The sequence below is a fragment of the Haliotis cracherodii genome, unplaced genomic scaffold (genome assembly GCF_022045235.1).
Source record: "Haliotis cracherodii isolate W230 unplaced genomic scaffold, xgHalCrac1.p SCAF_6, whole genome shotgun sequence".
Classification (NCBI taxonomy): domain Eukaryota; kingdom Metazoa; phylum Mollusca; class Gastropoda; order Lepetellida; family Haliotidae; genus Haliotis; species Haliotis cracherodii.
In genome coordinates, this window is record NW_027266319.1 from 63,744,419 (window position 1) to 63,760,129 (window position 15,711).

At 39.9% G+C, this 15,711-nt stretch overlaps 1 protein-coding gene and 1 pseudogene across 1 annotated transcript; both read left to right on the forward strand.

The window, feature by feature from the left end:
• On the forward strand, positions 1-351 carry LOC139446582 (uncharacterized). Its single transcript, XM_071227874.1, has one exon. The coding sequence runs from the start codon at positions 1-3 to the stop codon at positions 349-351; it is 351 nt and encodes a 116-aa protein (XP_071083975.1).
• Positions 352-2,205: 1,854 nt separating this feature from the next.
• On the forward strand, positions 2,206-14,118 carry LOC139446583 (uncharacterized; annotated as a pseudogene).
• Positions 14,119-15,711: the final 1,593 nt, after the last annotated feature.

Consider the following 15,711-nt stretch of genomic DNA (forward strand, 5'->3'; position numbering starts at 1 on the left):
ATGAAGCCTGACAAAGTGATGCCAGGGATGAAGCCTGACAAAGTGATGCCACGGATGAAGCCTGACAAGGGGATACCATGGATGAAGCCTGATAAAGTGATGCTACGGATGAAGCCTGACAAGGGGATGCCACGGATGAAACCTGACAAAGTGATGCCATGGATGAAGCCTGACAAAGTGATGCCATGGATGAAGCCTGACAAAGTGATGCCATGGATGAAGCCTGACAAAGTGATGCCAGGGATGAAGTCTGACAAAGTGATGCTACGGATGAAGCCTGACAAGGGGATGCCAGGGATGAAACCTGACAAGGGGATGCCATGGATGAAGTCTGACAAGGGGATGCCATAGATGAAGCCTGACAAAGTGATGCCATAGATGAAGCCTGACAAAGTGATGCCAGGGATGAAGCCTGACAAGGGGATGCGACGGATGAAGCCTGACAAAGGGATGCCACGGATAAAGCCTGACAAAGTGATGCCATGGATGAAGCCTGACAAAGTGATGCCAGGGATGCAGCCTGACAAAGTGATGCCATGGATGAAGCCTGACAAAGTGATGCCATGGATGAAGCCTGACAAAGTGATGCCACGGATGAAGCCTGATAGGGGATGCCGCGGGTGAAGCGGGACAAAGGGATGCCAGGGATGAAGCCTGACAAGGGGATGCCATGGATAAAGTCTGACAAGGGGATGCCATAGATGAAGCCTGACAAAGTGATGCCATAGATGAAGCCTGACAAGGGGATGCGACGGATGAAGCCTGACAAAGTGATGCCATGGATGAAGCCTGACAAGGGGATGCCAGGGATGCAGCGTGACAAGGGGATGCCATGGATGAAGCCTGACAAGGGGATGCCAGGGATGCAGCGTGACAAGGGGATGCCATGGATGAAGCCTGACAAAGTGATGCTAGGGATGAAGCCTGACAAGGGGATGCCAGGGATGCAGCGTGACAAGGGGATGCCATGGATGAAGCCTGACAAGGGGATGCCAGGGATGCAGCGTGACAAGGGGATGCCATGGATGAAGCCTGACAAAGTGATGCTAGGGATGAAGCCTGACAAGGGGATGCCAGGGATGAAGCCTGACAAGGGGATGCTACGAATGAAGCCTGACAAGGGGATGCCAGGGATGAAGTCTGACAAAGTGATGCCAAGGATGAAACGCTTACCCCGGCAAGGTAACCTCATCAAAAACTTTATATATTTTTTTATATCTTTGAATTTGAATCACGTGCTTCCATGAATCCCGATGTGATACATGCGAATTTGATCACAGTTACTTTAGAGCTTCAATATTTGATTTCCTTAAGAGAATATAACTCGATACCCAAACAGCACTGTGAATGCCTTATAACAGTTTCACTTGTTTTAACGGAAATCGGCTGAATGCTTCTTCTGTTGTAGTATGCTAATCCAGTGTAATGTGTATACTGTTTCCCGCAAGTTGTTTATGTGCACCCGGACAAATTTATTTAAATAAGTTTCTATTTTTTGTGTTGCTCTGTTATATTATAAATATGTATTAGGTTTCGCTACTCGTTTCATTATGTCAATGTTTGGCCACGTTAAAGAGTATACACTCTTAAATACTCTCTTAAATGTTATGTTACAACTTTACTTTCACAACTGTATTGTCCAAATAAAATTCAGTTAGATGTAGTAAAATCATCACTCCCACCTTCGGGTGTCATGAATCTAATAACACCTCGCAGTGAGGACACAGTCTTTGTTTAGTGACTGCAGTAAACAGCAAAACGCTACCAGAACATAAAATGTTATGTTCCCAGGGATTAGTATTGACACTTGCTAAACATGGTATCACTGCACTTGCCAAAATGGACTTATCGTGAATTTGAATGAACTGGAGAAGTAACAAGGACTAGCAGAGGTAGCACGGTACTTCCGACACTGGTGACGTAGTCGGGACTGGTGTGAATAATGAAACTGAATATTTACCACAAATATTTCCTCAAGTTCGATGACACAGATCACCGAGGAAATATTAAACACAGACTCAAATTCACCCTCGTGCAATTTAAGTAATGATTTAGTCACTTGTAATATACGTCACAACGGATATGCGCCTGGACGCCTGTAGTCTCCGGTAATCTCTTGGGGTGAAGATATAAATATCAGTGGACTGAACAGTAAACGGTACGTGTGAGACAACCCTCCATCCAGAACAGCTCTGATGAAGACTTATGGATATGATGTCTACTTGTAGATGTTGGCCGACACACTGTTTGGGTGTAGTTTTTGCGCTCTGGCTGCTGCTGATATCGGTAAGTGCTTAAACGTTTAAGTCATACTCAAATTCGTTTTAATGTATATAATTCACCTACATGCAGTTTGAAATATAAACAAGATAGCTATTCACCAAATGGTGTACTTGTACGATTTTTTTCCAATCTTCGAAGCAGTGAACTGCCTTAGCTCGAAGTTCTTGTATGTCGATTTATCCGTTTTGCGAGACAAGCTGAGTGCCGATATAAGACTATAAGGTGACCAGAAGTTACACCTTCTTAAACGAGATAACCGGGTTCGAGTAAACAAGGTTTAACTTTAAACTGATAAAGCGTCCTCTTTCTCAATTTCTTTATTTCCGTACTGAGGAGGCCACAGGCCTCTGTACATTTATGATTTGTACATTCAGAGTAGTAGAGTCTATAACATAATATGTTTTCTGTGTCTCATTGCATGATAAATGTACATAGATAAATTTTGTAAAAGTAAGTACTTAAAGTTGTTTAACAGAGATGTGAATTTAAAAACATTGGGATTGACATGGTATTATTCAGGTATATACTTAGCCCTTAATGTTGCATAAAATAGACATATAAGAAGGAAGTGGTATTCATATTCAATGTCATTCAGGGCGCACAATTGACAAATGCGTTCTTCTCTTTTGATATCCGTGTAACGTCCAGTTTCAATAAATAAATCATGTGAACAACATCAAAATCTTGCTAAGGAAACTCGGACTTTTTTACATTTAAACAAGATAAATACTGTTCGGGAAATAAGTCATTTTTTACCATTTTGTAATAAATACATTTGTTTGATTCAGATACAGATTGAGACCAATTTTGTAAATATATATATTTTACTCTTTGTGTTAATGATCTAATGAAATAAGAATGACATTGTATATTTTATTCACACCATACATAGCCATAACCAACAGAAAAAAGCAAGTCTTTTACGTCTGTTACCCAATTTCGTTTTCCATTTTTATCAAAGAGTACCATCATATCATAACATTTTTTCGGGAACCTATAAGATGGCATATTGAATAATCTTAACCACTATTTGATAACCTTTAGATATGATATATATAGATTGGAAATCTGTCACAATCACCATATACCATACCACTTAATGTATTAACTTTAACACCAAGAAATTTCTTGCAGGCATATAAATGTACTTTTTCTATTTGTTCAAGCTCAATAAGTCCCCATATCACTGCTGCATATAGTAATATCGGACTTCTCTTTAAATCAAATATCTTGAAGAACGACTTGTAAGTAATATTTCCAAGATTAAAGATTTGTTTTTACACACCAATTAATACCCTTTGAGCTTGCATCGATGCTTGCTTTGCATGCATAGACCAACTAAGATGATTTGTAAAGTATACACCTAAATACTTTTAGAAAGAGGTAGTTTCTAGACGTTCCCCTTGAGACTACATGAGAATTATATAATATCGCCCGCAAATAATAGTAAAAATAATTGCGTCATGTTAGGATGTAGTCGAATTCCATTTGTACCCTGATCTGCGATTTGTGTTGCTAATTCATTAATAAAAAATGAGAACAAAAAAGGACTTAGTATGCAGCCTTGTCTCACTCCAAGTTCACTATCAAACATTTCCGTCAATTCCCGGTTATTTCTGACACATACTTTTACATTTTCATAAATATCACATTGAAGTTTGCTCATTTTACAACAAAGACCATGGGAATACAGAAGTAACCATAACTTATGTCTTTGCAAAGTCAACGAATAGAGCATAGAACCTTCCCCCTTTTGTACTCAGATACTTTTGTACGATTGTTTGTAGTATAAACATATTATCAATAGTTGTATAACCATTTTTTCTAAGTCCAGCTTGGGCTTCACTTATTTTATCCATAACATTACCCCAGAACAATAATCTCTTGTTAATGATAGATGTAACTATCTTACTGAATATGCTTAAAAGGGTAATACTTCTGTAATTATTTACGTAATTTATATCACCTTGTTTATGGATTGGGATGATAATACCAATCGACCATGAATTTGGAAAATGTCCATTTTCTAATAACAAAATTAAATATTAATTCTAAGTATGGAAGTAGTAAATCTGAAGAATGTTTAAAGAATTCAGGAATAGTATCATCTATACCAGCTGCCTTGTTACTTTTAAGATTATATATGCTGTCTAAAATCCCATCTCTTGTCACTGGAGAATCAAGAATATCCTCGGTAACATTTTTGTTTGTATCATATGAGCGGATCTATCTGGTACTGTAGGTTCTGCGTCAGACAGGTCCTCAATGGTGGGGGATGACAAAAGATTTGTAAAGTGTTGGTACCAATCATTGGTGGTAATGTTATTTCTAGACACAGAGCTACGGGCAGTCCTACAGTGTTTTCCTAAAAGGTCACTGATCAAAATCTACATCACAGTGTATATGCTTCAGCAAAGTGCATGCATCGTCATCTAACAACAAATGAAACATGATTCACTTCCCAAGACACTGTCTTTCAAATACTAGGACTTATATTTTAGATCGAGTAACAAGATATTTACTTATCGAGTTGTAAACCGGACTGGAAAATATGTTTTATCCTCAATTGAGTGAATGACTCAGGAGATAGACCTCCAGTGTTTTGAAGTTTGAGATCGTTCACTGTACAATCGATACCTCGATAGATTTACTGGGAATGAACATGTTTTTACAATGTGATTGTCAATAGAATCACCCTGATGTGTGGCTGAAGGCCTCCGTAATTTAGGCCTACCTGCAGACGAGATGGAGATGGCGATGAATATTAGAATTTTTTTTATGGATTAGCAGCTTGATGTGGGAAACACACCCAAATTGATGCAGGCCTCAGACGTTTACCACTTAAAATGAAACTAATGAGCACAGATATATATGGTGCTGACAAAAAATAGGTACATATCATGGCGAGTATTGGATTCGAAACCAGGATCACAAGATTTTGATATGAGGACGGGACGTTGCACAGCGTATTGCGCCGCCTTAAACGTTTGGGCCACCCTAGGCACCTTGCCCCATATTGACAAAGCAAGTTAAGAGATATAAGCTGATATAATAAATCACCTCAGTTCATATGAAAGAGCTCGTTCGGAAGTGTCATGAGGTAACACCGTATGAAAGAAGTACCTGTGAGAATAAAATATGTATGGGTATAGACATATTTTCTACAGTATTAAAAACTGGACTTAGTATATTGCATATAACACTTACATACGTGGTGGTATCATAATCGTTATCAAAACTTATTTGCATCGTAAACTTGCCTTGTATGACTAAATACAAATATGGATAAACACAACATTGTCCCATAGGGAAACGTGTCATGACCAACAGTAAACAAATATATGTAAGAATAGGCGATTACCCGTTACCAAAAAAAGATAAACGATTTATGATATATGTGGATTGAACACAATCATTTTGAATAGAAAAATTATTTGGAGGCAATTGAAACTGGAAGAAATTCGAACTTCATTCGACATTCTTCATGTCAACGTTATTATATAATATTCAAGATGATATTACTTTCTACAATTAACAAATGTCTGAACCGTATATTCATACCTTAACAGCATGTGAAGACTGACGGCAAACTGGACATTCAGTTCATCAGTTACCGGTCAGATGGGAAAGTAATCAGCGGGGATTGTTGTGACAATGGGCTCCAGGTTTGGTGCAATAATAAATGTGACCCAATGTTTACCCTGTGCATTGATGGGTAAGTACCGTGGAATGAGTGGACAGTGTTGTGACAGTGAAGCTTGTACTTTGTGTATTGATAAATGTGATCCAATGTTTATCTTGTGTATTGATGGGTAGGTACTTTTTTATATACTTATTAACAAATTATACGAGGGACACATGTTCATTTAGGGACAGTTTTCTATATGTAGGCTATCGTATCTCCTGTAAATAAATGACCCGAACCCCTGTTGCCATTAATACATCAGGTTAAGTACATCACACAAATGTTATTTTAATGTTGTCTTTCTGATTCTTCTGTGAAAATAGTTAAGGTATTTCCTTGCTCATGTTGAGGTACCACCAGGTATTAGTAATAGAGGTGGCGACGCGATTATAGATTAGGCTCACTGTCCGCCAGTGTCATTGTACATATTTAGAAGAAAGACAATACATGTATCAAGTGAATGATTAAGCAATAGGTCAGCTAAGGCGCCGCGATTCGCTGTGTAGAGTTGCGTTCCTTGGGCACGCCAGAAACCTATGATTGCGGGTTCGAATCCCGGTTCGCCCCGATTATGTTTCTAGGTTTGTCAGCACATTACCCGTGCTCGTGGGTTTCACCGAAGTGGCAAACGTCTGAGACCTGCATCACTTCGGGCTTTCCTCCCACATTAAGCTGACACGCCGTGATATAACTGGAATACTGTTAAAAGCGGCGTTAAACCCAACTCACTCACTCACTCACTACTAGCAATAGAGTCACCTTGACTGAATTTTTCACGTTTTTCTGTACTTGAAACAGTTTTTGGGCTAATTTTTGAATTATTAAATTTTTCTTATTAGCTGAATTGGTCACGCGTTATTGCATTCATTTTCCAATGAATGTAAAAAAGTTAATCCACGCCCATTGAAGCGGACTACTTTTATTACTACGGAATGTCGTGGAATCCGAATATTACAGTTGATGGAATTCCCTTCCTGCTCACGTGTATCATCATGCACAGGGCTTTTAGCAAAATTCATGCATATTCAGTGTCAACCCTGTCAACCCATTGAAACCGAAGGCCGAGAAGGAAAAAGAAACAGCAAACGTGCAGGCTCGCTCGACTATTTTTTTCCCTGCTCACCTCGATTCCAGCACTTTCATGTCTTGGGGTTGCATTTCTAACTAGCATTAGTTACTGTGTGGCGGTAACTGACCATGTCATTTGAAACAGCCGCCTTAGTCTCCCGGACATATTTGTTTCGGCTCGTTACAGTCTGACTGTTGCAGTTCAGTTGATTGGCTACTGCATAAATTACGCAATCACCTGATTCATGTCACGTCACAGTATGTTTTCCTACACCTAGAATGTATATCAATCTCGTCATTTTTGTCTGCTTAGATATAAACAAGTGTTTTTGGTTAAACTCTTGTATGTTTTCGTTGTCGAATTTAATTATACGCATTGACTGTGTATTTTTTGTCTGTTCATTGAGGCATGATTCGAAAAACCGATGTGCAGACTGTATGAATCAATTCTTAAGTGCATTTGATTTTATTTAGTAAAATAATATAGTGACTTTACGCCTTTGTTTTACAATATGTAGGAGGGGAAAATGGCGTGTTTTTAATGTAAAGTTATGTTACTTGTAGGTTTGACAGCATCAGACGACAATATTATGTTGTTCCAGGCCAGACGGAAGAGCGCCGTGCTCTCTTTACAAGAGGACCACAAACTACATAGATAACCATAACATAATCCACTTTGGAAGCAGCATTCAAGGAACAGCGAATCCTATCATCATACCTGTGCCCAAAGCAGTACCGGTAGGAGTGTTACCTAAATTTAAATTACACTCTGTGGTAAAATACAGTCATGTCAGATTTTATTGCAAATCTTCAAGCCACATATATGAACCCGTAACTGTTCTGTGAATGTTGATAATAAAACGAACAGACACAGGTCTCGCCATACCATGTCATAGATTAGGCTCAATGTCTGCCAGCGTCATTGTACATATTTAGAAGAAAGACAATCAAGTATCAAGTGAATGATTAAGTAATAAGGGGGCAAGGGTGGCCCAGTCGTCTAAGGCACTGCTATTCGCTGTGCAGAGTTGCCTCCCTTGGGCACGCCAGAAACCTATGATTGTGGGTTCGAATCCCGGTTCGCCCCGATTATGTTTCTAGGTTTGTCCGCACCATACCCGTGCACTTGGGTGTCACCGAAGTGGTAAACGTCTAAGACATGCATCACTTAGCACATGCATCACTTAGCGCTTTCCTGACACATAAAGATGACACGCCCTGATATAACTAGAATACTGTTAAAAGCAGCGTTAAACGTAACTCACTCACTCATTAAGTAATAGCATATTTTTTTTAGCATAGCTGGAATATTGCTGTCTGTCGTGTTAAACAACAAACTAAGCAGAGAATATACATGTTGTTTTCTCCAGTCCTCGATAGAAATAACGGTGCAGGTGTATGACCATGATGACACCTCCAGTGACGACCACATGGACACACTCTCTAAGCTGATCAACATCCATGCCGCTGCTACAGAACAGACAGCCGTGTACACCCCATACACAGTGTGGGGAAGGACAAAGTGAGTCAGACTAAGACATGACTGTGGTGATACAATAGAATTAGGTTAGGTTAGGTGAGGTTGAGGGTCCAGAACAAAACTTTGAACAGAGCGAATAATTTCCCATGTTGTCTATTCAATGGATACCATTGGGGTCTAGCATCAGCATAATGTTGATCTGACTGATGCATCTAAACCTCAGGGCCATTTGATTAGCACCCAAGGTTTACTTATAACGATGTTTGGCTCATGTTACAACATAAATAGGCCAGTAATTAGCACAGGGATGATTCTGTGACAGGAGCGGTTTTAATCTTGACTGTTTAGTGACGCAGATTCATTGATCGTGAAGGGTGGATTGTTACAAAGAAAAGATAATGTGAATAAGAAACCTTTGTGTCTGAAATATTTCAGTCGAGTTGCTGGTGCAATAAACATCGAAATGGTGTCTGCTGTGAGGGATGTTGGTGGAATTCTTGGGTTGTTTCTGCCTTGCATGTTTCTGTACTCCACCGACTGCAGTGATTGTGATTGCGTCGGGGTTTCATTCAGACGTTACCTGCACCAGGTGAATCCAAATAAAGCTATTAAGCGTAGTTGCACACCACCCTGTCTCTAGTACGACAGGGCACAGGCTCACCTCCGAGTTGCCGTCATTAATTGTCAACATTTACTTCGATCGAGTATTTTCTGAATAGTTCAACTCACCTCTCCTTACCATAACCAGGTTGTGGAACAATATTGCATTACACCTTTCGACCATAACCCAGAGCTTATTGTATAGAACCCGACTGTTTCATATACAATTTGTTTCCTTTTTTTTAATAAACATATTGAAGCAATTGTGGCAGTGGTTATATGATGAGGCACCCAAATCAAAGTGCCTTCATTTGAATTTGCACAGCAAGATGAGAGAACAAGATGACAAACTGAAATGTTTGGATTGAATTATTTTTTCAGGTTACAGATTCAGGTCCGTGCCTACTGCGACCCGGACTGGTACGGGTCAGGGTGTGAGATATATTGCAAGGCCACTACTGACCAGAGTCACTACACGTGCCACGCACACACAGGAGCAAAAGTGTGCCTTGAAGGTATTTTCAGAAGGTTGATGTCAATGTTGAGTTTGTTACTGCATTATACATTAAATTTCAAAAGAAAGCACGATTGTGTTTGTCTTGTGTTACGACCCTTTCGCATTGAAGTGGTTCCAACGTACAATAAACTACGTTTATAACGAAGTGACGGATATAGCGAACCGTTGTTTTGGTCCCGGCCATTTGCGGTATGCTTTAGTTCAAATGCTTATAATGAAGTCCGGTAATAACAAACAAAAAATATGGGTCCCTTTGAGTTCGTTAAAACCGTAGTTCACTGTACAATGAGACTCTGTTATCCGTTCGGTCGGATTAGTTCATTAATGATTCATGTTTAGACATCCATGTTACACTGATCATTCAGTGGGTTGCGGAACTTACGGTGTCCCGATTGACAGGGTATCGCCCAGTGATGCTTCATTTCAATCATAAAATTGCAGGTTGGGAGGGCGATAACTGCGATGAGGACATCGACGAATGCACAGAAATTAACATGTGTCAACATGGAGGCATTTGTACAAATACACCCGGAAGGTTTGAGTGCATTTGTATCGAGGGTATCAAAGGTGAGTTGACTTTATCTGATATTAATCTACATTTGGATTCCCAAGAGGAACAGGCCACACAGCTTGTCATTTTGCGACTCTATGCTTACAATATGTGAAATTCGTGTCCCCCTAAATGGTATGGCAGGAATACATACATGTAGTTTCTACAACTCTCTATATGCATACTCCCCAACCCCCTCACCCACACAACCTCCCCTATAAACATACGTTTTTAAGAATACAAGTCGAGTAATCAAGTGGAAGCGTTAAACACATAATACAAAAGTAACAATAAATGGACTTATTTGCTATTACGCAAATTGCTTCCCGAATTATTTCCGTTAATATTTTATTTATCAGGTGCTCCCCCATTTTCTAAAATATGAGCCCACACACAAATCAAGCACACACAAACGCGAGCTGATGCACACAGATACATATGTGCCAGCAATATATCAAATATATTTAGTGTAGCAATACAAGGTATAACTGCTTGAAACACCGACTGTAACTCTACAGAGGAAGAAAGGCTAAAAACCTCTAAATGCAACAATACTCTGTGGGCAGTTTTGATGGCAAGCAGTCTCTATTTTTTATATACGGTCTCTGTAACAGGGAATTGTAAACCGGACCGCTTGACAGTAACTGGGTTCAAGTGTAATTGTGATTTTGCATGGGTGGGGAAAAGATGCAGCCAAAGTGTGGGTAGGTGAAATGTTGTCTTATATGTTAATATGAATGTCTTGAGTGAGTCCCGTGCTGCATTTTTGAATCCAGCAAACAGGCACAATAGTCGGTGTTTTCCGATAGGCAAGTAGGTGGACGCCCTCATCTCGCACGTAAACAGGTACAACTGCCTACCAGAGTATTCGCGAGATTCGACGAGTCTTGAATAATGTGGTACAACAACAACTGTAAACAAGGAAGTAGATAAGCTCCCCACAGCGAAGCTCTCAACACTTGGATGGCAGTGAATGCGTCACGTCCTGTGATGGAGATTGACCATTTCCATCCAAGGGAGGTCACGCTTTATCAAGGTCACCACTAAGGTCAATATTATACGAGCGCCTCAATCAATTTACCACTAACTATCATCAGAAACAAAGTAACAATATGAACTGCCACATAACAGGAACTGGAGATGTCGTCAGACAACACACAGGTTACATGGTTTTTGATTTTCCTTCTGGACAGCGTATCCTGCCAACGTATTGAGTCAGATGACTGTGTACATTGTTTGATGTAACGATTGTTGATGAGGATCTGATCCACCCTTTGAGACCAAAGTAAAGGCATTTCTTGTTCTATCAAAACTAAAAAGGAATTTAGGACAAAGAGGATTTCATGGCGATTAATTATGCAATTTTTGCTAAAACACATGTTTTTCTTATAATGACAATTTCGTCATCATGAATTATCTAATAATAAACTAACACATTTAAATGAAAAAATGGCCAAAGACTTCATTTTCAATAATTATTTCATACAGGCTTTGGATGTCATTAGAATTATTCCTAAAAAACCCATGTTCTTTGTATTCAGACACTGTCAACATCACGCTCCTAGGAGAGATTGATCACACAAACAGAGGTGACCTGACTGATGGCTTGAACAGACTCATCGCAGAACTTGGGGAAATTCAAGGAAAAGTGGATGTCAACTTTACAACAAATACACAGACAGAATGCAAGTGAGTGATAAACAGTGAATGAGTGTATGTGAATGACTGCCTGAGTGAGTTGGATCTTACGCCACTTTGAACAGTATTCCAGTTATATCATGGCATGTCAGCGCAATGTGCGAGGAAAGCACAAGTGATGCAGGTCATGGTGCTGACAAATCAGGGCGAACAGGGATTCGAATTCATGATTATAGGCCCTGGCGTACCCCAAGGAAGAAACTCGTCAATGACAACTGCGGTGCCTTGGACGACTGGGCTACCCGTGCCCCCGAGTGACAAACAGGGTGCTGCTATACCAGTACGACAAATAGGGGCCTACTTGACTTTAGAATTTGAGTATCCCGTCCTGCAATGAATGTCACGATCTCAACTAAGTTTGTTTTGAATATATATTTCAGTTATACTACAACGTACGTACAACTCTATTCATCTTTGGAGAACGGCACCATTCTGGACAGTGATTCAGTAAATATGATCTTCGAATCCAACAGTGATGAAGTCCTCAATGAATATCTGCCTCTTCCGTTGTACCCTCCCCGAAAAAAAGAGAAGTCGACGGTGAAGGTAAACCACACGATGCCAACAGAGATTGTTGTCGATGCCTTGTTAACGTATATATAACAAAATAATACACAATGTATTGCCTTTTGTAAGGAGGTATATTCGTTTGTTTTGTTGTTGTGTGACGCCACACTGAGAAGTAATCCAGCCATAGGTCTGAGCTTGTCGAGGCTGGACCAGACAATCCAGTGATTTACGACATGGGCAACAATCAATACACTTGAGATACAATGACCATCAATCAGTCTTGTCACGGATCCTGAACACCCGATCCATTTAGCCGCCTCTTAAAGTAACATTTGAAATCATAACTCAATCTTATTCTTGGGTTCACTATTCTTATTTTATTTGCAAGTTAATGTCGTTACACTTTCTTTGATTAGATCAGTTCAGATTACTACAGGTCAATACGTGCGTATTTCAGAGACCACGTGACAGTTGGGACACCGAACGGTATGTGCTGGCCGTTCTACTTTCTTTAGGACTTCTCTTTATGGTTGTACTCCCTCTGATGGCTTTCAGCATCTGGAAAAGAAAATCGTAAGTGGTACATGACATACCAATTGATTAACTTATTGCGTTGTACAAAGAGAGGTGTCAATGACGACAGGCATTCTGAAGGCCTTTCTAATCAGACCTCTTAATACAATCGAGCTGATCCCTCAAGACATATCATGCACCGTCCATTTGAACTAGGACTGTTTTGAAAGAATAGTGTTTAACCTCAGGTTTTACATACAAAAGATGGTTGCACACGATGTTGGATGTCCTGAATACATTGCTCGGATCCTCCTTTATTTATTTGTAAGCCTGAAACAATTTTCTGTTTCTGACACCATTCATTTGGCCCCAAACACCCAACACGTGGGACACGGCTAAGGGAAATGTCGACCCATGTAACTAGTAAAGTTTCATAAATGTTAAGGTATTTTTCTCTTGCATCGTATTGATATATGCCGATACAGGGAGCGCACGTTGGGGTTTTAAATAATGATTTCATATGTTGTAGATATGTGTAGCCCTGAACTTTATAGACCCGTAAAGTGGGCACATAAAACTTACATGATTTATTACAATGCACTGAGCACTGATAACATTAAAAAGGAATTCGTTTTTGTTTTATCAAGCATTGACGCGAACAACTGTTATTTTTCTAATTTCAAGAGACACGTCGCAATGCATAGATGACGAAAACGATAAAATCAACTCATTTGGGATGGATGTGCCATGCAACAGGAACCCAAACAGACCTGGTACAATTAAAGGAAGTCTTCAGGATGCAAGTGTATCTCCAGATGGTAACCGATGTCTTCCCTTCCATGACGTAGATGAAAGGACACTCAAACACACATTGTGATGACACATCAAACATCCACGGAGCAACTGGAGATATGACCCTTGTCCCGTGGAGCCAAGAGGGAGCAAGCGTTTCTCCACATGACAACGCAGGTCATGGTGATATAACACCACTCGATACTCACCGCTATGCCACATCAAATATCCACAACGGAACTGGAGATATGACTCTTGATCCGTGGAGTCTACATGGTGCAAGCATTTCGGAATCTGTCAACACGCGTCTTCATGATGAATTGACATTCGAAGCTCGCCATCATGTCGCTGCACATCTGCCTGTTGATGTGCTCCACCTGCGTCAGACCATCAACTATGAACCGCTCGATCTTTGTGAGTAAGAGGATACAGAGTACACTGTCACCGCTGACACCGATGTTGAGAACATCTCAAAGGAAGACCCTTATGTGGATGTTGCTGTTTTAAACATGCAGTTTTAGTTGCCCCAGACGATGTATTGTCAACTAATAAGAATAACGATAGGACATGTGTATCGTTATCATCTGGTGTCGGTGGATTTTCAGTGATCCATTCATATATTTTGTCGCCAGTAATTTGGTCATACGCCCAATTTCGGTGGAGATGCGAGATTGGTTATTCTCACTGAGGTGGACGTTTTATGTATATTTGACACACTTCTCTTTGCTAAATCAGCTCTTAACGTTAATTATAGTTAACATGAACACTGCGTTTGATGCCATTCTTATCTAATATACTATAGATAATGTAAGACATTAAAAGCATCTCTGCCATGAGACTGATGGAGGACTGGGATGCCAACAACGCACTGTCATCGCAACTATCCGAGAGTGTCAGAAGCGGTTGATAGCTCAGTGGTTGAATCGTTGACTTGCACGGCAGCTGACCGGGTTCTCATCCCATGATGAGCACATGGTTTGAACACAATATGTAGGATCTGTTTGCATGTGATGTAATGAATATGGGACACCAAAACATAAACACAAACTATGGCCGATAGGGGTAGCCTGTTGTGTAAGTGTCAGCTCGTCACGCCAAAGACATGTGTTCGATTACCCAATTGGGTACAATGCGTGATATGGATGGAATATTGCTTAACGCGATGTAAAACCCAACTCGCTCCGACCTTACCCAGCCATTTACAAATACTGATAGTTTTCTTATATTTACTGATCCAGATAGATATGGAGACTAGTTTGTAAATAGGGATCAATTACATGATGTACATATCGTATCAGCTAGTAGCTAGTACAAGTTTGCAAAAAGAATAATCTCTTAGTTTTGTATATTCACTGTCAAGTTATTCACGAGACTTGTGTTACTCTACATCTCATCTTTTGAAAAGAGGTTAGGCATGAAACACAAGGCGCATGCAGTGATTACTAGACAAAGAAGAACTGATCATACATGCAGACAATGGTCGTCCATACATGCATTGTAAATAATTTTATAAGTTTTCTATTTATTTGAATAATATTCTCGAAACAATCGTCATTAATACAAATGAGAACTTGCGCTTGTATAGTTGAGTAATCGTTCCAGCTGACAAAATGATATTTCTGTAATATGAATGAAATGGCGCCAAACCCAACCCAAGACTTGAGTCAATTTCTCACTTTATGAAAAACACGTTGATCAACTATGTGTGGCTTGGTCATTGAATGTGAGGATGAACCTGTTTCAAAAATGTCTTAACTAATATTTTTGCATAACTATACATATATATCTCATTCAATGTATGATATGATAGATTGCCATATCCATACCCATTTGGGTACGGGGAAACGTCACCGATCTTCTATGGTTATTGTAAGAGCCGACTACAATGAAGACAGGTTCGTTTCAATGTGTGAGCAGACCAATTGTATCTCACAGTATCCCTGATAGCGGATTGTTTACATGTCGCCATGACATTGCTGGCTGCAAAACAACATTGACTAACTTCGCTTTTTCAC